Source organism: Selaginella moellendorffii, unplaced genomic scaffold, assembly GCF_000143415.4.
Source record: "Selaginella moellendorffii unplaced genomic scaffold, v1.0 SELMOscaffold_97, whole genome shotgun sequence".
Classification (NCBI taxonomy): Eukaryota; Viridiplantae; Streptophyta; class Lycopodiopsida; order Selaginellales; family Selaginellaceae; genus Selaginella; species Selaginella moellendorffii.
Window position 1 is genome coordinate 613,359 of NW_003314358.1, and position 23,361 is coordinate 636,719.

Here is a 23,361-nt window from a genome sequence, read left to right on the forward strand (position 1 = left end):
GCTCGAGCTCTTGGATCCCCAGGGCGGCGATCGGTTTGTTAGCGGCCCGGATTTCGATTTCGAGGGCCGTTTTGCCGCCGCGAAGACGAGGGAATCTTTCCACTCGCGGCGCATGTCCTTGGCGCCGCAGCAGCAGGAGAAAGATCCATCGATCGAGCGGCGCCGGCAGAGAAGGATGTCTCTCCAGGCCGGATCGATCCACAGGCTTGACAAGAACGGCGCAAAGAAGGCGTCCAAGATCCATCCCAGCGGCGCCAACGCCAAGAACAAGGGTTCCTCGCCTCCTCCAGTCCTCGTCGAGAAGCTCTACATCGAGAAATCCGCCAGCGTTCTCTGGAGGGATGGCTTGCTCCAGCAGTGGGATAATCTCCTCGACAACACCTCTGGAGGATTCAAGAGCATCACCGTCGCCTACGAGGAGCACCGGAAGAGCCTGGAGCCAGATCCAAAGCAAGGCGACGATCAAGCACAGATTTCCTCGCCGTGTTCTTGCGAGGGCGAGACCTCCAGCAGCAAGGACATCCACATGGTGGAAATCTCGTCCGAGGAGTCCGATGTGCCGCGCATGGACGAGATTTCTCCATTTCCAGAGAAAGAGCTCGATCAAGAACTCAAGAACAAGGGCGAGGAGCGCACCGGATGGACGAGCTATGGATTCACGGCGGCGGCAGCGCTCGTAGCGGCCGGCATTGCGATCTTGGGATGCGTCATCCATGGCAAGGTTCGTGCTTGTGTTTCCTCTAGCTAGGCGGCAGTGCTTTCTCTCGATCTCCTCGCTAGGTTTCTACCAATCCCACTGTGAAATATCCTTCCCGGATCTCTTGCCGTGCTTGCCAGCAGCACATAGACAGCGCCATTCTTTGGATCAAGCTCAAGAACACGCCGCGCGGCGTAAGAGCTAGCTTTCAGATCGTCGTGATCGCGGCAAGCTCCAAGAACACACACCCAATTCACCGCTTGCGCCTCGAATGGCATCGTTTCCGCGAGCTCCCTCGCGGATTCCAGGCGCCCGGCGCGCCCGAGAGCATCGATCATGCATGAGAAGTGCTGGTGCGTCGGCGATCGATCGAAATCTAAGCTCATCGACACGAACAGGCACCGCGCGTCATACAGTCGGCTCCCAAGAATCGCCGGGACGAAGGAGATCTCGTCGGGGAAATCGACGGTCTTCATCGAATGGAAGAGCTGGAGGGCCTCATCGAGCCGTCCGTTTTGGCAGTAGCCAGCCAATAGCACATTCCACGACATGGTATCGCGCTCGGGGGAGGTATCCAAAAGATTCTTAGCATCAACAAGATGCCCGGCTTGGGCATATGCCACAATCATCGCATTCCAGGACACAAGATTCCGGCATTGCATCTTATGGAATATCCACTTGGCTACATCGAGATGCCCGGCTCGAGCATATTCTCCCAGCAATGCTGTCCACAACACAACGTCTAGGAGGTTTGGGTTTTGGAGAATGTTCTCCATCGCTGCATGGAGATTCCCACTGTGGGAATATACTGGGAGCATTGCAGTCCATGAGATGGAATCGTGCTCCGGCATGCTGTGAAAGATTCTCTCGGATTCTTCAAAGAGGTAGCTGTTTGTATAGGCGGCCAGCAAGCAAGAGTAGGAGACTCTGTCTTTACAGGGAATCTTTTGGAAAAGATCGGTAACATTTTTTACAAGACCAGATTGAGCATATGCTGCAAAGAGTGAATTCCAGCAGACGAGATCCCAACAGGGCATCTCAAGGAGGAGATTCTTGGCCTCATCAAGATGCCCAGACTGGGAATAGGCCTTTATCATTAAAGTCACCGAGAGAATATCCCTGGCAGGCATCTTTTCAAACAACTCCCGGGCTTTGCTGAGCTTCTTCGCTCGTATGTATGATTCGAAAAGAGTTGTCCACGATACCAAGCTCCATTCGGGCATTTGGAAGAAGATTCTCTCGGCATTAGAGAGATCCCCAGTTCCGGCATATACTGATAGCATCAAGTTCCAAGTGATGATGTTTCTCTCGGGCATTTGAAATACGAGAATTTGAGCTTCGCTAACAAGATCTAAAATGCAGTAGCACGTAAGAAACGCATTCCAAGTTACTAGATTATGCTCGGGCATCGATAGAAAGATATGCCTTGACTCCTCTAGATGCCCTTCTTGGGCATATGCAGTAAGCATGGATGTCCAAAGAACCAGATCTCTTTGCGGGATTTCGTCCAGAACTCGCTTAGCGTGTGCGAGAGAGCCACTCTTCACGTATGCGACGAGCATAGTCGTCCACAGTATGAGATTCTTCCCTTGGATTTGATCAAAGAGCTTCTGGGCGCTGTTGATCTCGCCGCTCTTGCAGTACCCGGAGAGAAGGTGGTAGTAGGAAAAAGAGGATGGGTTTTCCATGGAGTCGAGAACCTCCCTCGCGCGCTCGAGGCTCCCCAGCCTCGCGTACATCTCGATGAGCTTGTCGTGGAGGAATGCATCGTGTCCGAGCAGCGGTTTGATGCGCTGGTGGATTCGCAGCGCGGTGGCGATGGTGGAGCAGTCCTGGATTTGCTGGATGCAAAAGCTTCTCTCCATTGAAGACCTTTGGTAGCATTTGCGTAAAAGAGAAGAGAGAATCTTTTGAAACGTATTGTGCGCGAAACTTAGTCGCCCAAAACAGTAAAAAAGAAAAATGCCACCTTGGTTTCTGGATCGCGCAACCAACCAGATCAAGATAAGACGCCGCGCGAACACCGCCCAGGGTCTCTCGCGAATTAAATTCGCTGCGCTGCAATCACCTATCCATGCCTTTAAATGTATGCACAGATTTCCTGGGTTCTGGGAGCGCGGCGGTCTCGCTTCCATCGAGGAGAAATGGGAGCACCGAACGAATCCCCGAAAGGCCAAGCCAAGCCAAGAAAAAAAAAAGAGAGAAAGAAACGAGGAGAGAGGAGAGGAGAGGAGAGGATCAAATCGTGCTCGTTGCAATGGAGCTTTCATGTATAGAGCTTTGACAATAGAGTTACAGACAACACCAAAGACATGGAGGAATCAAACTGTACAAAGGGGAAGAACAGTAGCCACCGCCGCTGGGCTTTGGAGGCTGTGTTTCTTCGCGGATCGATCTTTCGCCATCAGGGATTGAAATCGTAGATGTAGTCGACGTGGTCCTGCTGCTGATGATCCGGATGATCGCGCGGCGACGCGGTGAGCTTCTACGGAAGAAATCAAGCGTTAAAAACAAGTATCTCACTCCACCCCAAGTGAATCTCACCTCAGTTTTTCCACCGGCCACAGCACTCGCGGACGCTACCGCGTTGACACTCTTGTCATTCGCCACTGAAACAAAACAAAGAGATCTCTACATGAGCGATTTGCAAGACAAAGTAGCCATGAAGCAACGAGCGTTCATGCAAAGCCATGCACTTCTTTCTCCATAGCTAAAAACTCATCTCAAAGCTTACACACACGAAGAAACAGATAGTGTATGGAGTTAGAGCTAGAGCTTGCCTGTGGAGTCCTTGACAGGCCTGGCAGCCATAGCAGCGGCCACTAACAGCACAAAGAAGAAGAAAACGAGGCGAGACATGATACAATCGATCAAAAGCTTGCGAAATCTTTGCAGAGACTCGGAGAAACTCTTTGGAGCTGCGCTAGAGATCTAGAGCAATGAAACAAGTTTGCCGAGAAAGAAAAAGAGCTTCCAAAGACTAGCTTTCGAGCGAGCAAAGAGGAGAAAAGAGAGATGGAGGACGAAAGACGACGGCGGCGGCGGTGTATATATACGGCTCCAACAAAGAGACACGGCGTGGACGGATAGGATGCGATCAAGGAAGACAAGGCCTGCAAGCGCGACACGTGGACGGCATTGACCAGACAGAATGCTGACTAGGAAGAAGCCACAAATCCAAACTAGATAAAATAGAAACCATGGAAGAACTCTCTCCATTAATTTTGCGGTGTTTCCAAAGAGAGAGCATGTCCCCCAAAATCTTTTATTTCATTTCATCCAATCTTGGAAGTTCCAACTATAGAGACTGTGATCCTCTCAAGAATGCTTGATATACACAGTGAGTTCTCCCAGAGATATCCAATCTATAAACTATCTCTACGCAAAGATTTACGTTACGCTGCTATGGTACCTTCGTTCTCCTGTGGCATGCCTTTGATGGTTCTTCGCTTCCATATCGCGGACTTTGGATCGAACGCCAATTCCCATGTTGGCCAGTAGTGCAAATCCTGCTTGAGCGTCAAAACCCGTGGCTTGCCGTTCAAATGGACCACTTTGACGCGCACAAAGTCTCCATGGTTGAGTTCCTACAAAAAAAAAACAATATCAAGATCGCTACTATCGCACTAAACCCAAAAGCCAAACCTTGACAACTTCGATAAACGTTTGCAAGTCCGGTGTCTTGTTCCCATTCACTTCCACGATCCATTGAAGAGCATAAAGGCCATATCTGTGAGCGGGACTTCCATGGCACCACCTGACAATCACGAATATCAACCAAATGAGGCACTGCTAAAAATGAAAGAGTTTTGCCGAGTTACCTGGCAACGTAAACTCCATGGCCCTCTTCCGGGAGAAAGCCCAGTGCTCTTACAGCCGGATGAGGATCTTGGACGACGCAGCCTGCCCAGTTCACCATTTGCATCGTGCCAAAACCATCGCGGACGTCCGTTCCAATCACAATCTCTACTTCGACACCCTGATGGTAGCGAGAGATTTACGACAAAAGTAGCAGAGGTTTTTGCGTTACCTGTCGAAAGACGGTCATGTGTAGTTCGTCAGTTTCGCCCTCTTCAGCACGTTGGCAGGCTTGCTCAACGTCTTGAAAGCAAGTTATAGGCATGTTGTTGATTGCCAGTAACATATCGCTTTGCTCGAGTGCAGACTCCGCCTTAGAGCCCGCTAAACAGCCTTTCACCCGCAACACTTGACGTCTTATTGGATCTTTTTTAGCTAGAGCCTGCAATTGTTGTGTCAGTAAACACAACACTGAAAAGAAGTGTTCGCTTACCTGAACCCATTTATCGCTAAGACCAAAGCTCCTTGCTTTTGACAACAACGTCGGATAGAGCTCAACTTCCAGAACGCGAACCAGGGGCATACGTCTCTCAATGCCGTTGATATGTAAAGGTGGTCCTCTGTGTCCATCGACAATCCCGTCGCGTATTTCACTGATGTACGATATTGGAATGCCTCGAACGAACTGGTGATCTTCCGGAGAGCTATCGCCGTATTTAACCTGCTTATTGATGGATTATAAACATGAGCCATAAAGCCTTTGTTCTTACTTGAGTTGAGAAGCTAGCCCAAAGAGCTTGTACTCTCCCTTCGTCGTCGGCAAGAACTCCCGAAAACGTATGGCCAAAATCTGAGGGATCAAACTCAACGTGAGAAGATTGTGAAGACTACAACATACCAGTATCAATCTCAACAACTTCCATGTTCATTGCTCGATATCGTGGACAATCTGCTGCCCCCACATTCAGCGAAGCGGCAGGGTTGGTCACTACTGACTTGCGTGACGTAGCCTGCATGCTCCTGCTCAGACCAACTAGGTGAACGGCATCACCTCTTTTCAGTGGTTCTGCAGATAAACGCGTCTAAGATGCTTAGGTAACGGCAAAAGAAAGCTACAAACCCGGGTGTAAGACAGCAGCTCGGACGGCGGCTGCTCCAGCTTCTCCTAGAGCCGACGGATTATAAGCAACAACCGCAAAGTCGTGTATTGGATGTAAGAACACCACCTAAGTAGCGGAGTCAGCAGATTGAAAGCTATTTCAAGATTACCTCAGCAGGAATCTCGATTGGAATTGCGGCAAAAGAAAGCATTATATCGGCAACTGAAATTGCGACAGTGTTTCTGTCCACGGCTATAAGGCCCAAGTCGGAGGAGTGATGTATAATGATCCCCGTACCAAAGAAGTGCTGGGCATGCACGCCATCCAGTAGTGAAGACGGTGGAATATGAACCTGCATCACTAAAAGCATCTCAACAACGCCAAAACGAAAATCCGCTTTCTTACCTCCATCATAACGAGAGTCGGCTCTAAAACCTGCTCAACACCTGAAGCACCACCTGTTACTTCTGGAGTTTGAGAATCAACAACTTCCGCAAGAATGTCAGGCTGATTATCTTCCGGAACAGCTAGAAGCTCGTTCACTCGTCTTCTCTTAGTTTCTCCTTGGTTCAAAGACCCGTCGCTCAGCTGGTTGCCTTCGTCACTTTGCAAGCCATCTTCGGCGCTCATTGAAACCGCAACTCCTCCTCTACATTCGATAGCAGAACCGTCTTGTAAAGCACCTGACATCTTGCATGGTCCCTGCTTCTCGTCACTATGAAAAGTTGAAACAGGTTTACTGGATATGGCCGGACGAGGATTCCAAAGTCCAGTAGAATCATCACGAACATAGATTTGCGGAGGTGCATACCATTCGTGCCTTTCAATGGTCACCAGCACAGACTAGAGAAAACAAAATCCTTTAAGACGAGCAGGACGTCAAATATATGTAAAATGCTCACCTTGCCTCTATGCCGATCGCTGTACACATAGAATTCTAGTGGGACACGCGCACCAGGGGCAAGTTTACCAAAACCGACAATAAGATCTTCCAGGGTTGAAATGCTTTCTCCAGCAAGCTTTTTGATTATCCCAAACTTTGGAACCCCTGCTCGCGACAGCATGTACCTTCAAGAGAAAAAAGCTCAGCGATACAACTCTCACATGATCGTGCTTACCCCGGATCTGCGACATATACAAGTCCACAGTTAAAGCGAAAATTCCGAGCCTGTAAGTCCACGTGCATTATTAACACAACAGTTCAACAAGCCAACGAACCTGCTGATAAGACAGAGGATGGATGATGGCTCCACTCATTTCTAAAAAGTAATTAGGCGTGATTGAATGCAAGTCTTGCACCTGCTTTCAACTTCAGCATTTGACAGTTAAAGGAATATTTACACATACCTTCAACGTGACTTGAACATCTTTTCCACCTCTCTCGAGTTCGAGCTCCACGTCTTTGTCAACGTTGTCGTCAAGGAGTATTTCAAGTCTTAAAAACTGTGTTACTACCTGTCCCATTCCAAGTGTTAGCGAGTTTTCATTACTTCACAAAAACCTTACTTCTTTGTTCACGCGAACAAGCACATCTCCAGGCTCCAGGTGCTTATGAGAAGGACCACCAGGCACCTGATCTCAAAAACGTCGGACGATATCCTTACATGGTATGTTTAAGAACTTACCACAGAATCTACGACGAGCATGCCGGTTTCACTCGGAGGAGAAGCAGATCGAACAGTCTAAGGTGAAGCGAACTTGTTAATCAAGATCAAACAAAGAAGAAAAACTTACTTGCTCAGTGTCATGCCGCAAGCCCAGACGTCTGGTTTCATCAAATCCTTTGTGCAGCAATGTCATCTTAAGAGAAAAACACATAGTTAATCATGTGGCCTTTTCTCAATGAAGTCATTCACCTGCAAAGTCCCCCGAGGTATATCTACTGGTTGCCATCCATCACCAAATCCATCTTTGCTTTCTTGAAGAATACGGAGTGCTCTTACAACCTGACGGAATGTAGACAGTAAGACTTAATCAGGAAACAGAAACTCGTTTAGTCTTACACGATCCAGAGGAAGAAAATACGCCGAAGCCCCTGCAACTTTGCTACCAGCATTTATAGCGACGGCCCTTCCTTTGCAATCTACAACAGGAGATCCACTAGATCCTCCTTTAGTTCCTGACGCTGCCTGGCAAAATTCACGTTATAAAAACCTCAGTCAGTTGATTGTCGATCACCAATTACCTGCATATAGAATGTGTTGAAATCGTTGTATCCATCCCTTTAAACATAGAATTAAGAACAACAAAGTTCTCAGACTGAAGAGTCTTACTTTTTATACGGTGGAGCATCTCGATCAAGCCTGGCAATGGTACCCGCAAGTATGGAGAGCTGAAAGAAAGAAAATGCCAGTTAGTACCAAGCTAAGGTTTCTAGTATTTGTTTTGTTTTCGCGAAAGTACCTTTTCTCCGCTATCATTCCCCACAACACGAATTTCTAGACCCACAGCCGCGGCCTCGGGAGCGAGAGGAATCTCCTCGTAGTTCATAAACTCGACGCTCTTCGGATCGAATCGAAAGAACCCAAAGTCGTGTACCTGGATCCAATCCAAAGACAACGTAAACCACGCTTTCCAAAAGAGAGGAACCAACTTACAGGATCGCGATACAAAGGATACACCGGAATCTCTTCCCTGTTGAGAAAGATCGCCTCCGCAACCACGGGACCTATGGCCGGAATCCCTCAAACAAGCTCCCTACATTGAAAATTGGAGATTACCAGGCTTCACGACATGGCGATTGGTGAGAATTATGCTCCGGGCCTTGTCCACCACGAATCCCGTCGCATAGCCGGAGCTCGCGGTCTCCGTATCGAATGCCCTGCAAGCGGTCGTCCTGAGCACCACGACGCCACGGACGACGCGAGCGAGAGATTTCTGCCAATCCTCGGCAGTGGCTCCGCTGCTGCCAGCGCCTTCCACAGGCAAGCCATCGAGCTCCATGCCACCAGAGAGGAGAAAAGGCGCCGCGATCAAGCGCCAGGGATCACCACATTCGCCACAAACCCTAAGACGCCGAGCTTTGCCAAAATCTTGCGAGGAGAAGCCAACACCATAGCCACGTTAAATTATTAACCTATATGAATCTGAGCCGTCGGATCGAGTCTATGTTCGATCAAAAAATTCCGTAGCATATGCCATTCGTACAAATGAATTTAAAATTGATTAAATACGTATATACAGTATATACAGTTTATAAATTATAACTGTTTGTAGGTATTTATACCTAAAATATATTTGAATATTTTGGGATATTTTACTGTTGTTATTCATTTTGATTAATTTTATATTCATGATTTTAAAAATGCTTATAATTTCTAAACTTTCCTAAACACTTCTTAATATATTCTAGCATACTAATATTGTATAAACATCTTTATAATTATTGATCAATTGGAAATAGGAATAAAGGTCTTATTTTCGTTCAACTTGACCCTGTAATACAAGGCAGTCCATCCCGGGCAATATAACTGAAGGTACCAGGTCGGCTGTTGAATGTGCTCGATCTTTCGGCATTCTAGTTGACACCTCTCGTCAGCTCTTCTTTCATGGCGCTCCATTCAGATGATGCTTTGCCCCTGGAGAGGAGCAAAGGAGATGCTTGATCGAGTCACCCGGGGAGTCGTCGTTCTCAATTGTAGTGCTTGCAGGGCATTTGATAAGCCGGATATCCACACTGCAACGGCATTTGGTGGACAATAATTCGCACCAATCGCCATGTCGTTAAAGGTTGTTAGATCTGCTTCTCCTCTGACTGAAACAGGCATGCTAGTCGTAGAAGCTCTATAAGATTGTATATAACGTATGAAATACAAGGCCAGGTGCCAGGTGGTCTTTCGCATACGCATCTAGAACCAGGAAATGTGCTTGTTTGAGTGAACAAACAAGTAAGGGTCGTGCTGAAATCATAGAAATTTAGCCAGTTTTTTGTGAACGCAGGTAGTAACACAATTCTTACAAGTTGAGATGTATCTCGACGACAATGTTGAAAGATCTGGAGCTCGAGCTAGAGAGAAGTGGAAAACATGTCCATGTCACATTTAAGGTATTTTTATATATACTACGTATAAAAAGTATTAAAGCTGGAAAGATGGAAACAGGTGCAAGACTTGCACTCAATCACGCCATTATTCATCCTCTGTCTTATCCCTGCAATATAAACTACATCGTTGTGGAGAAACAGGGCGGGCTTGTTTATGTTGTGGAGCCTAGGTAAACATAGTTACATCAATAGTACCATCAATTAATACTTATCTTTTATTTTGGAAGCTACGTGCTATCCCGAGCAGGGGTTCCAAGGTTTGGCATAATAAAAAAGCTGGCCGGAGAGCGGAAGACCTTATTCGACACAGATCCACACAGCAAATGCTTCCGAAGGTGTAATTTTTTCTCTTGACCAGTCCGTGCTGGTAACAATTGAAAGGCACGAAGGGTATGCACCCCCTCAAATCTATACTCGTGAGAATTCTACCGGCCTCTGGAATCCTCGTCCAGCGCTACCTCAGAAACCTGAAATTTCAAGCTTGCGTGATGAATCGGGAGCTGCAAGTAAAGTAGCTGGTCCTGCTGTTTCAATGGGTGGCGATGCAACTGTTTTTCTAGAACTAAGCTAGACGCCTAAAGCAGTTGGGTTATACGAAAGGTAATCTATTTGTTGATTTAGGTGGGTAAGATTCAGTAGTAAGGAATCTCCACTGGAGTTGTAGAGAATTATATCAGCAACTGCAATCCTGACGGTGTTTCTGTCCACGGCTACGAGGTCCAAGTCCAAGGACCTCATGACGTATAACGATCCCCGTACCAACAAAGTGATGGTCATGCTCGCCATCAACTCGTGCAGACTGCGCAATATTCATTCAGTCATTCATATTTTGTTTACATGGTCTCGCGGCGCCCCAGACCGAATATGAACCTGCAATGTTTACGGAAAAGCTATGATGTATATTTGTGAAAAATGAAGGTGAGCTTCTTTACATACTCCCAGGTTTGTATTCTGTGGAGTAGTCCACAGAAGCATTAAATAGAGGCGATGAGGTTCATCTTGTTGGCCTGAGCAGGAGCATGTGGACCATATCTCGTAAGTCAATCGTAATCAACCCTGCTGCTTTGCTACTGATGAGCATGGAAGTTATTGAGATTGACAATGGTATAACCTCTGTCTCATTGATTTACGATTTTCCTTATATGCTGAAATTCTATCAGGCCTTGATAAAATTTTGGGAGTTCTTGCCGATGGTAAAGGGAGAGTTAAAACTTTCTGGGCCACATTCTTCACTCAAGTAAGTACATTTATTATAAAACAGCGTTTCAAGTAATCTCTGTGGTTTGAACCATGTAAAGTACTGGGACTTCCAAGAACAAGAGTTTGCGAAAGGAATACTAACTTCATACATTTGTGAGATATGAGATGGAATTGTCGGAGGACACAAGGGAATTGAGAGACATCTGCCTTCCATTCGCATTCTCGATGCTGAGCCTTTACCCGACTTTGTTGTCCGAGGCAAGGAATTTTTGTTTGAGTGACAGATGTCTTCATATACTTTTGCTCTTGTATTTCCATCTCCCTAATGACGTGCTAATCGCAGGCTCTTGCTGAAAAGAATCCATCAAGACGCCAAGTCTTGCAAATGAGGCGCTGTTTTGCAGACTCCAAGTCGTCCAAGTCTGCACTGGCGCAAAATGATATGCTCTTGGCAATCAATAAAGTGCCTATAACTTGCTTTCAAGATATTGACCAGGCCTGCCAACTTGCTAAACAAAACGAGAGTCATTATCTGGCTATGAGATCATCAGGGTGGCGAACAAAAGATAGTCACTAAGAGGCACTCCCGTGATCGTTTTGGGACGACGGTTGAGGATGTTTTCCACGTCCTATACAACTGTGGGGCATATGACCACCTCCGCCAGCATCTTCCAACCATTCCCTGGCGAGATAGGGCCTCTCCAACATTGACATTGTCACTGAACTTGCAAGGTATCTCTTGCGAGACTAGAGGGCCACTCTTGGAAGCTACAGCAGTACCAGTTCAAGGAGTGCTAAAGAGCAAATGGGTAGGCAGGCAAGTACAATGTCTCAGTGGTCTCATGCCTCCAGCTGACCCTCCAAAAATAATCTAAAGTTCTCGTCCAGCCATAAGAGCATTGGGGTTTGAATGAACAACTGTCATAGCACCTGATCAAAAGCTTTGACAAAATCGACATAGCCAATGTGTCTGAACTGTATAGACTATAGTGACACTTAGAGAGTGAGAAGTTGGTCTACACAAGAATAAAGGTGGCAAAAGCCTGTTAAGCCATTTGCATTAAGATGATGACTTTTTACCAATTCGAGAGCCATTTGTTTTGCAAATATACTGGCTAGGGTCTGATAATTTGCCACATTAGTCAAGTCACTGACTTATACAAAGGGTTTGTAGTCCATATCCACAAATAATGTTTTCAAAGAATATGTTCTTAAAAGGTTGAGAGGCTTTATGGTTTAACTTTAGACTGTTCTGGAAACCCTGACCCTGTCTTAAAAGGTGGTTTTGTAGATGAATATTTTACAATGTAGCCTAATTGACATTGCCCATGGTAGCTTCAGCTGAAAAGCTTTGCAGTCCAATGTATCCAAGAATCAGAGAAACCCAGAAGCTTGAGTTCTTTAAGCGGGTCCTTCAATGATTGCCACAAGTGGCAGCTGTAATTGTACCATGGCTCTAAATGTTTTATAATCCAAAAAAAACCAGTGTGGATGAGGGGATATGCTAAAAAAAGATGTCCCACTAAATTAGAGTTTTGTATTACAAGCAAAGCAAGTGGTGGTAAATGCACATTTCCTTTTTTTTCTTTGAAGGATTTCAATTTAAAGTTTATATTAAAGATAAGAAAAATTAACATTAAAACACTAAATAAATTAAGGTATAATCTAGCATAAACCTGGATATTTATGGTATATGCCTTACACCCTTTCTAAACCAAAAGGACTGATAAAAGTTTAAAATAACTTCGCGCCATTAGCTAAGAGAGGATTTACCAAAAGAACTAGAACCAAAATCACTACTACAAACACCACCCACATTTGCAAATCTTTTTTTGGAGTTATTTCCCCGACTCCATACCTGAAAGAAAGAAAAATTTAGAAAGAAAAACACGACGCACCATGGAAACTCCGAGCTCTTGTCTAATCGTCTTTCGGATAGATCAAAGTAGAACTAGTAGCTGCTGGAAACATTTCAAAACCACCTGGTAAGCTAAACGAGCCAATGGAAAACTGACGGCTTACCAGGAATCGATAGATACTCCACAAACTTCCATTCCATCTTTCGGTCACGAGATCACGGCAACGTCCGCTGGTGTCAGCATCTCCTTCCCGACGAGCTTCCCGGATCCTGTCCTAGTTTTGAAGCTCCCACTGCCTTTGCCACGCGCCTCCCTCCTCGAGTTCTTGGATCCCGGCTTCTCAATCGCAGCCTTGGACTTCGGTGCCTCACCATCGCTCTTCTCCTGTGCCGCCGCGGTAGCAGGCTCCACTACACTATCTAAAGTCGCATTAACAACACTATCCTGGTGATCGGCGTCTGTAGGAGCGTCAGCTGTCTCCGGAGCGCTTTCCAGACCGAAGTCCTTTCCCGTATCACTATCTGCGTCCCCCCCGGATTCGGTCCCTGCCGATGCGTTCCTCTCTACCACCCCGTTTCCCTTGGTTTCCTCCAGCACCCCGACGCCTTCAACTGTCCCATTGCCGAGGACCTCGTTGGCTGGCTTCTCCTTGCCCTTCACCTTCTCACTAGAGATCTTCCCCGAGAACGACTTCCTGATCGCCTTCTTCGACGGGACTACGTTCTCCTTGACTTGTTGCCCGTTGTCTAGCTTCTTGGCGTCTTCGTTGTCGGTGTGCTTGCCGTTCTCGGACTCCGCACCGCTGATACTCTTTCGCCTGCCCAGCTTTGGAGATCTTGCGCGCGTCGTTGGGATCTGCATCCGTTTTAAAAAAAGTTGGTAAGCGCACCAACTATCAGCCATTCCAACCTTTCTCAGCTCAGCCTTAGGAGGAGGAGCCTCCTGGTAAAAGCTCGGCATTGGAGTTGCCTTGAAAGTGAGGCTCTTGCGAAGCTGTTTGATTTCAGCTTCCATCTCCTCCTAATGATCGATTGTTAGAACGCAGAAGGAAAAGAAAGGCTTTTCCACGCACCTGTGTTTTGGCTTGAATCTGACACTTCTCCGCTTCTTTGGCGTTTAGCTTTTCCTCCAGCTTTGAATAGAACTGCAGGCACAAAACTACATAAGGATTGGAAGACTTGTAACATCACGTACCTCTTTTCGCTTTTCTGCACGTTCATCACATTTGAAGCTGAAAGTGGAGGCAGCGGCATTTTTCCTGTCTTTTATGCCAAATCCAGGCCTGCAGATTGATGCAAACACTCAACACAAAGCAGAAAGACATAAGGCTTACGATGTGCAAGATCCAACTTCGCTGTTTGCATCACTCACTTCCTCTTTCTGAGGGGGCCTGCAGCCATAAGTTCCCGTTAGAAAAGATAGGAAAAAACGTAACTAGAAAACTGTACTTTAAGGCTTCCACACTTAATGGTCTTACAGACGAAGGTTTTGTGGTCACCTTGCTAAGAACCTGCAACTTAAACTGAGCAAAGAAGCAACACGCAGCTTAATACCTGAGACTTTCGGATTGGCTGGGACGGTATTACGGGAGTTGGCTTAGCAGGTTGTTTAGCAGGAGCTTCAGTAGAAGTTGGCAACAGTCTGCTGCCACCGAGTGAAGCTCTTTTATCAGTTGCCAGAGCAAATGGTTGCGGAACTGTAACCGACGCCGTCGTTCGAGAGCTCTTTGGAGCTGGGTCAGCAGCCGACTCCTTTCTAGCTTTTGAAGGAGCCACAGGATTGCTTTTGGGCCTTGCCGTCGTCGCATTAGCAGCAGCCACCGAAGTCTTAAAGCTCGACGAAGACTTCTTTGCCGGGGCTGTGCCCTTCGGATTCTTGGCATTTTCAGATCTTCTCTCCTGCAAATGCAAACAAAAAACCATCTGTTTCCTCCTCTGTCTCCAAAACAATAAACTATCAAGTGGGTCGTACCAACCTTCACAGGCTTCACATGGCAAGCGTTATCCTTTGCAAGGTTTGATTCCTCCGAAACCCCCATACCATCGTGAACTCCATTACTGTTCTCCTGACCGCCCGAAACTTCGATAGCTTCTCCTGATCCCTGGAACTCCTCGTCACCATTCTCCTCCTCCAAGTCCATGTCGTCCACATTGCTGCTCCTTGGAGCGTCCACCACTTCCTTAGGTTCATCACCTGTGCCTGATCCCTCCATGACGCTGCCGGTTTTCCGATCACCCAAGTCTCGAACTCGCGATTGCCCTGATCATTCCCTGCAATCCACAAGAGCCACTGTTAAAGAGGAAAAGAACCGTGGAATCCCCGACTACACCCTCGATAACCCAAGAACCCCACCGCCGCTGGCAGACAATCCAGGAAAAGCCCATCGCTTCAAGATCAGGATGCAATGTAGCATGCACAACGCATCCCAATGCAAATTTCATGGAAGCCCCTTGACGCTCATGCAAGAAAAGAATGAAAGAATCTCGGCGGCATTGCCGCGGAGCGCCACATTGCCGAGCGCCAAGGACCACGACCCCAGGAAGCCACACACAGATCTCTCAAGGGCAAGCAAGGAGCCATGGATTCCCTAGCTAGAACCGCAGCGGAATATCCTCGCCAGAGCTCACCTCTCCATCGCGGCGCCGATTCCCTCGCCACAATGCACCTCGATCCCTGCTGAAAAACCTGGGCGAGAGATCTCGTGACCGCCGGACAGCGCGCTCAACCGCTTGCCGTGCCGGCACCGAAGAACTGGCAGCGCGCACGGGAGATCGAGGAGGGAAGATCGATAGGCGCGAGAAGACGAGCGCGTGATTCTCCAGTGGCACAATCACTCCACAAAAACCCAGCCTGCCCCGTTTTCTAAACGGACCCCCACAGAATATCCACGAAACATTCCGTCCATCCCCAACGGGCCGCCGAATATTCCCAGCAGCCCTAATCCGGCGAATATCCCCCTCGCTGCGTCGTCGTTAGCTTGACGGTCGTCTTCGTGTCGGGTGGCCGGCGGGGCCGCCGCCGGCCTTGGCACATCCGCGCCAATTGTTGTGGGCCGCGACTGGCAGTTGTCGGTGGCACACCATACGGTACGTTTTTGTGGACCAGTCGCACCGAGATTCCCCGCAAAGATACCGGTCGCTGACTGCTAGGTGTCTGTGGGGGGCTTGTACCCCAAACAACATTCCCTTCCTCTTTGGGGGCGAGGCGAAGGCTTTAAAATTTTTTACAGGTAGATAGCAGCGCTTTGATGGGCATTTTAAATTCTTAAAGGCCATCACGTTTTGGGAAAATGCGATAGCTTAACCATTCCCGCCAAAAAGAAAAGGTATATGCATTCGAACGTGGAAAGATGATCTTGGCCACCACCTTGATATTATACACTTCATATCTCAACCACGCCAAACACTTAAGGAATTTTAGAGCTTAATCTTTTCCTCCGCAACCTTGTTAGACGCTTGATCATTCCAAAACAATCGCTATCGTCCAAAGTTTTTAGCTCACAAATAAATTGATCTCTCCTCCACCTTGATGGGTTCCATCTTCGCCACACGCTTTACGCAGCACGAGATTGCAAATCGCTTGTGAGGACTGAAATGGACGCCTCGCCCGACTCGCAACATCATACTAGGGTCTTCAAAGTCGTCCATGGAGAAGGAATTTGGATAGAAAACAAGGAAATAAAAACCATATACCAGAATAATTTAAGTTCCCGCTGCTTGGTTTCGCGAGACAAAATCGACTGCTTGATTGTTGGCTCCATCCATTGGCTGCCTTTTGCCTAGCTATGGACACAAGAAACAAATAAATACAAACACAAAAGAATCATTCAAGGCTTTTACACTGTTGTCTGCTGGCCAGCTCTGGAATGAATCCAAAGAAGAAAATGTTAGATCGCTCCAGGAGTCCATAGCCGACGCTGTCCAAAGCGAGCGATACCTTTTCTATGTTCTTCGGAGGTTATGCTTGCCTCGTCCTGCCATGCCAAAGCTACGCATTCGTTCCATATTAGACGAAGCCGTCCAAAGCGAACGAACCTTTCTGTGCTGCATGGAAGACTTTAGATATCTTCTTTGTCTAGAAAGCGGTGATTCTTGCCTTGTCCTGCTATGCCAAATAGACGAGAAAGTTAGCAAGGGCCACATATTCGTTCCATACCTTGAAAACGATTTCGCTGTAGCGTTCCAGTGCGATGTCCTCATCAATCGTCCATCCTACTCTTCTCTGTGGGTCTCGAATTGGAGTAGGCCTGTCAAAGTCGAAGTTTTGGGGAATTCTTCAAGTCCCATTCGCTCGAGTGTTGGAGAATGTTGGCCATGAGCACGTACGCAGCTGAGTTGCAAGGATCGAGCTCCAGTATGCTTCCGTATGCGGCCCGACCAACGTCGACGTTTTTCCACTTGTGACAGGCGCCGAGAACACTCATCCACAAGCTTGGTGTGGGCGAGGCACCGGACATCCCCCTCAGTACTGCCACTGCTTCGTCGAGAAGGTTAGCTCGGCCTAGGAGGTCCACCAAGCAGCTATAGTGCTCGATCCCTGGAGTGATACTGCGCTGCGTCATAGCTCTAAACACCTCCTTCCCGTTCTCCACATGTCCGGCGTGTGCACACGCTGTGAGAACCGTAAGATAGGTGACCGAGTCCGGAGCTAAACTCGTCCGACACAGAGCTTCGAATGCTTCCAGCACTTCTGTGATCTCTCCCTGATGGCTATAGCCTGCTAGCAGCGCGTTCCAAGTTACCAAGTCGATGCTTGCCATGGACTCGAAAACTTGCCGCGCTCGATTCATACTTCCAGACTTCCCGTAGAAATCCACCAGAGAAGTTGCGACTCCCGGCTGGCCTTCTACTCCAGCAGTGCATATCTTGGCATGAATTCTCCTCCCAGCTCCGGAAAAACCTTGGCTTGCGCAAGCCTTGAGCATGGCCACAAAAGTTGCTGGATTCGGAGCGCAGCCATCACCCTCCATTTTCTCAAAGAGCTCTAGCGCCATCTCTGCCTGTCCACCTTGTGCATAGCCCAGTATCATCGCCGACCACGAAACCACGTCTCGGAAAGACCTCTTCATCCTCTGGAAAATGCTCCAAGCCTCTCCCAGGCTTCCGCACTTGCAGTACATATCCACGAGAGAGCTCGCGATCGAAGCATGGAGCTCGAATCCAGAGCCTCGAATCTGACAGTGCAAAGCTCGCCCGATCTCCAAGCTCTTGAGCTTCACCACCTTTCCATCCACAAGCTCGCCTTCTTCGACCACCGCTAGAGCCGCGCAAGCTTTTATCACTGCGAGGTAAGTCACTCGGTTTGGAGCGCAAGGCATCCTCCGGAAAGTTTCTAGCGCCAACTTTGCATCGCCAGCCTCGGCAAATCCCAAGATCATCGCACTCCACGAGACGACGTTGCGTTCTTCCATTCTTCCAAACAAATCCCGGGCATCCACCGAGCTCCCACACTTCCAGTACAGATCCACCAGCGTGCTGGCCACGAACAAGTCCGATTCCAATCCGTTCTGGCAAATCTCCAAGTGAAGAGCTCGAGCGGTTTCGAGTGCCTGTTCTCGAGAGTTCTCGCAAGTCGCGGCACAAGCCTTGAGAGCCGCCAAGTAAGTGACGCGATTTGGAGCGATGGAATCGTCGCTGTCTTGCTTCATTCTCTGGAAGAGTCCTAGTGCCAAATCCCCTTTCCCATTCTCGGCGTAGCCCAGGATCATCGCACTCCAAGACACCACAGAGCGATCTTCCATGGCATCGAAAACCTCGCGAGCCTCGTCGATGCTGCGGCATTTCGCATACATAGTGACCAGGGCGCTCGCAATGTCGGCGTCGATGCCATCGTCGCCATGGAAGCCCGGGGATGCCCGGCGATTCTTGATGATGTAATCGTGGATTCGCTTACCGGACTGGAAATCCCCGACGCGGCCGCACGCCTTGAGCGCTGCCGCGATGATGGATTTCGTCGGGGAGGAGCCCTCGCTCTGGATCCGGTCGAAGGCGTGGATTGAATCCCTCACGCTGCGCATTCCATTAAACAAAAGTTAGGGTTCTTTCAAAGAATTGACCGTTCAAACTTGAGATTTTTCATGTGGTTTCAATAGAAGCATTCTTTAACTACCATTGATCAGTTAAGAACTTTTTGCTCTTTTAGTAAATTGGTTCTTCCAAGCAAACACTAAGAGAATAAGAAATGCTAAAAAAAATTATTTAGTTAAAACATAAAATTTTATTAAAACTTTGTTACTAATTAAAGGTTAAAATAAGAATTAAATCTAAATTAACAAATTAGTTCATGTTTGATTTTTTATATTTGTTTTTAAGGAGCGTTAATAACTTAGAATGCAATAAATCCCAAATAAAAATCGTCATCGATGCGGCACTTTGCTCGGAATCTGCAATATAGTCAACAAAAGCAAAGACTATATTGCATAAAAGCGCTTTAAAATTTGCAACACAGCCAACAAAAATAAAAATTATATCGCGTGAAGGCGCTTCCAGATCTGTATCATAGTTACCAAGTGTAAAAGGGCCTTAACATCCTATATGCAAAAGAGAAAATTAAATGTAAATGCGTTCATTCAATATTTAGTGTTTTTTTACAAGAATATTAAAATAAAATTAATTTTTAACTTTAAGATTAATTAATATTTAAAATAAAATGAAAAACTTTAGTTCAGAAAGATATTAAAATGATGTGTAAGATATCATTAAAAAATATCAATGATATAGCAAATATAAAAATTAACATTCTAGAAACGTTTATTGTTATAAAATTCAGAAGAAATAAATCTACTACTATAAGGAGCAAACGCCGAACTTTGTGGGCCGCCGGATCTGGCCAATCACAGCCGTCCGATGGAGGGTAACTGTAAAGGGGTTATTTCTTTAACCACGTGTTAGCGAATAATCGTGCTGATGTTTGCTCCCGGCCAATGGGAGGCGGCCAAGCCGCATGGGGCAGGAGAGGAAGGCCCAGCAACACGTGGCACATGCAAAGTGTTGACCGGAGATTGCTGCTCCAGGGCGTCACTCCAGGCAGGATCAAGTCCGTTGCGGCCCTTGGAGCGTGTTGTGGATCGCGATTTCTTCCGGTGGGTAAGCAAATCCACTCCCAAATGGTTGCTGTGGGCTGGGATTCGAGCTTGATCATGTCTACTGCGCTGATTGACATGTATGCCGCGTGTGGCAGCTTGCGAGGCGCCAGTTGTTAACTAGGACTCTTTGTGGCCTGTGACAGGCATTGCAAATGACAGTAGGGATCCCTGCGTCGACACCTTTCGCACAGCAACACTGCCAATGCTTAAGCACTTTGGTGTTCCAATCGAATTCCTAGAACTCAAGGTTGTTGCCTGCGGAGCTCCGCCCTTGGGTGGCAGTGAAGTCGTCCTCAAAGTTCCCATTGTTCCCAAGAGCCTCACGGTCAGTTTCTCCAAACTCCTCTTCTTTTCTTTCTCTCCTCGCTAAGAATCCTTCACCAAGCTGCTACATGGGTGGATGAGGGCATGGTGAAACGTATCTGAGGAGTGAGTTACTCCACACGCATCTCACCTCATATGGCCAATCAAATGTGGCATGCTAAATCGCTTGCTCCCCGACGTGTACATCTTTACTGATCACTACACTGGTTCGGAGTCTGGGAAGTAAGTTCCATGATTTTGTGCTGCAAAGTAAACTTTTTTCATCTTGCGTCCTTTGTCATGGCACAGATCTCCGGGCTATGGGATCTCACTGGTGACAAAAATGACCACCGGCTGCATTTTAAGCTCCGAGTGCGCGGCTACGCATTTAGGAGCATCCGAGCTCCAGCTTCCAGAGGACCTGGGGATGCAAGCAGCCATGTCCTTGCTACAGGAGATAAAGCTGGGAGGAGTTGTAAATTCAACTCACCAGGTATCTATCTGTGAAGCTGGAAAAGAAAGAAGGCGATCTCACAAACTTTCCTGTTTGCCATACAGGGGTTGCTGTTCATCCTCTGTGCTCTGTGCCCGGAAGATGTTTCCAAAGTCAGCGTCGGGAAGCTCTCTTCTTACGGTATCAAGACCCTGCAACACATCAAAGAATTCCTGGGAGTGCAGTTTAGTATCAAGCTTGACCCGGCGACAGGCACGGCTCTACTTACGTGCATTGGAAGTGGCTTCCAAAATCTCTACAGGAAAGTTTCATGAGTCACTGGGGCCATAGCTCTAACAAAAGGAAACCGAATCAGTTACATGGAACTTTTTCTTACCACGCTAGAAGCCATCGGTCTTTTCCAGCAGCAGCGCGTCCACTCTCCTTGATGTGCACAGCGATTTGAGCTGCGGCCTCAAACTCCAACCAGCCATCCACGACGATCATCTGCCTCTCATCATCATCATCTGCTGATGCTCCCACTGAAGATAAGAAGCTGGAATACACTTTGGACGCGTTCACTATGTCCGTCACTACCAGCCGGGGGCTCTCGAAGTCCGGATGGCAGTGAGCTCCCGGAGGAACTTGAGCATGCAGCTGAAGATCGAGAACATTTTCCCATTAGATGTCTCCCGCATCAAACGTTGATGTCTTTTAGTGACTCAAGAACAGTGTAAGGCGTGGGCATTTTAGACACAATCGGCTGAAAAAGTGTTTTAACCTGCAAAGAAGTCCAATGAAACCAGTTCCAGGAGACATTTTGTATCTCCCGAACTATTTTTTGCTGTATATCCTGATGAAAATGGCAGTAAGAGGTGTGAGAAAAATTCCAAGTTGAACTAACTCACAGTGAAACCCTGCCTCCCCCCCACCGCAATATAGACTGTAGTTCAAAGTTCGTTACTTGAGAACAAAGAGTGAAAACTAAGTCATGATGAGAACTCCCCAATTCTTATGAACCGCACAAATCTAACTTAATTTTTCACAGGCATTTTGCACAGGCATCTGCCTATCCTCACTCAAAAGTAGTCACTTTACTTTTAAACCACATTAGATCAAAAGTGCAAAAGATCAAAATGTTGAAACCATATTAGAAGTTAAAAAGTAAGGCTTATTACTAGATGATTAGGGTTTCTCTCAAACAGACATCATTTTTTGGCTAAATCACAACTGTGGGGGGCTTTAACAATAAAAGTACATATTTATATTTTTATATGTAGCCTTAGTTATTTATAATTATCAAAAAAACTACGATAATGTATGTAGTATTTGATTAAACAATAATATTTTAAAATATTTTTACTAATTTATTAGTATATAATACTATGGAATATAATATTTGAAATTATTATATATATCTATAAATAATTATTAGGTTGATTGGATCTGGGTAGTAATATATTAATGTTCATAAAAACTTATTGTTTTATATTTTGAGTAAAACTTATAATTAATTAATGTCTTGCAGTAATTATTCTCTTTTATTTGTTTTTAATTTTTTATTTGTCAATTTGTTTTCTAAATATATTCATATTTCCAAATAATAATTTGTATATAATATTTTTATGAATGAATATTTTATCTTATTTATGCCTAGGAATATATTTTTTCTAAATAGTTATATTAATCAAGTGTACAAGAATTTATTTATTTATTCATCTAGCATTTTCTAGGCATAATTCTCTCAATCAAAGTGGAATATAATATTTGTTGTTTAAATACTATTCTAATTTAGTTTTTAATATATTAAAAAATCAAAAAAATATTTTGCTAATTACACAGCATATGCTGGGCAAGTGCTAGTATTTACATAACAATGTTATATAATATTTAAAAAAAGGTAAATTTTAAATTGGTTTCTACTTTATTTAACATCTTTTTGCTATGGTGGTGTACAGTAAAATCTTATAAGTAAAATTAACTTTTCTTTACACCCAAATAAAAACAATATTTAAAATAAAATGTAAAATTTAGCTCAAGATGAATTTATAAGGTATTTTCTCAAAAATAAAATTTAAATATTAACATTATTTTCTTATATAAAATGTTTTGGATAAAAAATTATTTTTCTCTCATAATTATTTATATTAGTCAATTTTTAACTATTAATATAAAAAATTCAAATTTATATAAAACTTTAAACTAGTTCATTTTTACATTACCTTTGGAGCTCACAAGAAGTGTTTTGTCAATTTACTTTTTAAGTAATTTTTAAAGAATATTGAATGAAGTATTAAAATTTATATTTATAATAATATAAATAATATGCAAAAATGTGAATATTTTAAATAAGCTTATTTTATCTTCTTGCTAAATTTATATGAGTATAAAAAATTAAAAAAATCAATGTCTATATCATTATAAACTTCAAATACAATAATTTTTCTATATTATAAATTGCAAAAAGTTAGTTATATGTCACCATAAATTTAAAATGTATTACTTTTTCACACTATTAAGTTTTTTCTCATGAATATTTATATAATTCTAGATGGTCAATAACATATAAATATATATAATAATTTAATTTTTGTTTATATCTTTAAATATATTATATCAATTATAGTAGATAGATTTTAATTATTTAAATTTTAAATATTAAAAATATATAAAATATTAAACTAGCTAGTTTTAATTTCTAGTTTTTACTTTACCTTCAGAGTTAATAAAAGTTATTTGATCAAATATTTGAATAATATATAAATAATATAATATTTTATATGTGAGGGCCAAGTGTACAACTATGATGCCATATACTAATATTAGCGTAGTGAGATTTGGTAGC

The 23,361-nt window shown here is 45.2% G+C and overlaps 5 protein-coding genes across 6 annotated transcripts; 1 reads left to right on the forward strand and 4 right to left on the reverse strand.

The window, feature by feature from the left end:
* Window positions 1-744: 744 nt before the first annotated feature.
* Window positions 745-3,556, reverse strand: LOC112342042 (pentatricopeptide repeat-containing protein At4g02750-like). The gene is made up of 3 exons (XM_024663193.1): window positions 3,478-3,556; window positions 3,030-3,306; window positions 745-2,755 (listed from the first exon to the last, which is right to left on the reverse strand). Exons 1-3 carry the CDS (start codon window positions 3,554-3,556, stop codon window positions 745-747), a joined length of 2,367 nt encoding a protein of 788 aa, XP_024518961.1.
* Window positions 3,557-3,929: 373 nt separating this feature from the next.
* Window positions 3,930-8,657, reverse strand: LOC9651088 (protease Do-like 7). The gene is made up of 24 exons (XM_002989417.2): window positions 8,316-8,657; window positions 8,193-8,263; window positions 7,999-8,133; window positions 7,869-7,927; window positions 7,781-7,817; window positions 7,599-7,724; window positions 7,452-7,541; window positions 7,330-7,395; window positions 7,221-7,277; window positions 7,102-7,167; window positions 6,943-7,050; window positions 6,814-6,894; window positions 6,714-6,763; window positions 6,498-6,663; window positions 6,001-6,438; window positions 5,765-5,947; window positions 5,616-5,721; window positions 5,394-5,561; window positions 5,266-5,345; window positions 4,989-5,216; window positions 4,728-4,937; window positions 4,519-4,676; window positions 4,343-4,454; window positions 3,930-4,284 (listed from the first exon to the last, which is right to left on the reverse strand). Exons 1-24 carry the CDS (start codon window positions 8,536-8,538, stop codon window positions 4,093-4,095), a joined length of 3,210 nt encoding a protein of 1,069 aa, XP_002989463.1. The 5' UTR covers window positions 8,539-8,657; the 3' UTR covers window positions 3,930-4,092.
* A 3,810-nt stretch (window positions 8,658-12,467) lies between these two features.
* Window positions 12,468-15,566, reverse strand: LOC9651089 (protein WVD2-like 4). 2 transcript variants are annotated; one of them, XM_024663102.1, is made up of 10 exons: window positions 15,324-15,566; window positions 14,672-14,966; window positions 14,250-14,594; window positions 14,145-14,206; window positions 14,030-14,086; window positions 13,891-13,978; window positions 13,769-13,840; window positions 13,606-13,716; window positions 12,860-13,551; window positions 12,468-12,795 (listed from the first exon to the last, which is right to left on the reverse strand). In XM_024663102.1, the coding sequence occupies exons 2-9, from the start codon at window positions 14,906-14,908 to the stop codon at window positions 12,904-12,906; spliced, it is 1,620 nt and encodes a 539-aa protein (XP_024518870.1). In that variant the 5' UTR covers window positions 14,909-14,966; window positions 15,324-15,566; the 3' UTR covers window positions 12,468-12,795; window positions 12,860-12,903. The 2 variants fall into 2 exon arrangements, with proteins under 2 accessions (XP_024518870.1, XP_002989464.2); XM_002989418.2 differs by having other exon boundaries at window positions 12,468-12,798.
* A 570-nt stretch (window positions 15,567-16,136) lies between these two features.
* On the reverse strand, window positions 16,137-18,712 carry LOC112342011 (pentatricopeptide repeat-containing protein At1g11290, chloroplastic-like). The gene is made up of 2 exons (XM_024663103.1): window positions 16,852-18,712; window positions 16,137-16,797 (listed from the first exon to the last, which is right to left on the reverse strand). The coding sequence occupies exon 1, from the start codon at window positions 18,710-18,712 to the stop codon at window positions 16,946-16,948; it is 1,767 nt and encodes a 588-aa protein (XP_024518871.1). The 3' UTR covers window positions 16,137-16,797; window positions 16,852-16,945.
* A 1,179-nt stretch (window positions 18,713-19,891) lies between these two features.
* LOC9651418 (probable RNA 3'-terminal phosphate cyclase-like protein) lies at window positions 19,892-21,263 on the forward strand. The gene is made up of 3 exons (XM_002989371.2): window positions 19,892-20,326; window positions 20,393-20,576; window positions 20,642-21,263. The coding sequence occupies exons 1-3, from the start codon at window positions 20,259-20,261 to the stop codon at window positions 20,849-20,851; spliced, it is 462 nt and encodes a 153-aa protein (XP_002989417.1). The 5' UTR covers window positions 19,892-20,258; the 3' UTR covers window positions 20,852-21,263.
* Window positions 21,264-23,361: the final 2,098 nt, after the last annotated feature.

What these genes read in the sequence shown, in the direction of transcription:
- LOC112342042 (XM_024663193.1), bottom strand. Translation starts at nt 3,556, where the DNA reads ATGTCTCGCCTCGTTTTCTTCTTCTTTGTGCTGTTAGTGGCCGCTGCT. An exon ending in GCCTGTCAAGGACTCCACAG is followed by an intron (nt 3,307 to 3,477) that starts GCAAGCTCTAGC and finishes GTTTTGTTTCAG; the next exon opens with TGGCGAATGACAAGAGTGTC. An exon ending in GGCTACTGTTCTTCCCCTTT is followed by an intron (nt 2,756 to 3,029) that starts GTACAGTTTGAT and finishes AGGTGATTGCAG; the next exon opens with CGCAGCGAATTTAATTCGCG.
- LOC9651088 (XM_002989417.2), bottom strand. Translation starts at nt 8,538, where the DNA reads ATGGAGCTCGATGGCTTGCCTGTGGAAGGCGCTGGCAGCAGCGGAGCC. An exon ending in GTATATGTCGCAGATCCGGG is followed by an intron (nt 6,664 to 6,713) that starts GTAAGCACGATC and finishes TTTCTCTTGAAG; the next exon opens with GTACATGCTGTCGCGAGCAG. An exon ending in CAATCGAGATTCCTGCTGAG is followed by an intron (nt 5,722 to 5,764) that starts GTAATCTTGAAA and finishes TCCGCTACTTAG; the next exon opens with GTGGTGTTCTTACATCCAAT.
- LOC9651089 (XM_024663102.1), bottom strand. Translation starts at nt 14,908, where the DNA reads ATGGAGGGATCAGGCACAGGTGATGAACCTAAGGAAGTGGTGGACGCT. An exon ending in GTGCAGAAAAGCGAAAAGAG is followed by an intron (nt 13,841 to 13,890) that starts GTACGTGATGTT and finishes TTGTGCCTGCAG; the next exon opens with TTCTATTCAAAGCTGGAGGA. An exon ending in CTAAGGCTGAGCTGAGAAAG is followed by an intron (nt 13,552 to 13,605) that starts GTTGGAATGGCT and finishes AAACGGATGCAG; the next exon opens with ATCCCAACGACGCGCGCAAG.
- LOC112342011 (XM_024663103.1), bottom strand. Translation starts at nt 18,712, where the DNA reads ATGCGCAGCGTGAGGGATTCAATCCACGCCTTCGACCGGATCCAGAGC.
- LOC9651418 (XM_002989371.2), top strand. Translation starts at nt 20,259, where the DNA reads ATGCTAAATCGCTTGCTCCCCGACGTGTACATCTTTACTGATCACTAC. An exon ending in ACTGGTTCGGAGTCTGGGAA is followed by an intron (nt 20,327 to 20,392) that starts GTAAGTTCCATG and finishes GTCATGGCACAG; the next exon opens with ATCTCCGGGCTATGGGATCT. An exon ending in TTGTAAATTCAACTCACCAG is followed by an intron (nt 20,577 to 20,641) that starts GTATCTATCTGT and finishes TTTGCCATACAG; the next exon opens with GGGTTGCTGTTCATCCTCTG.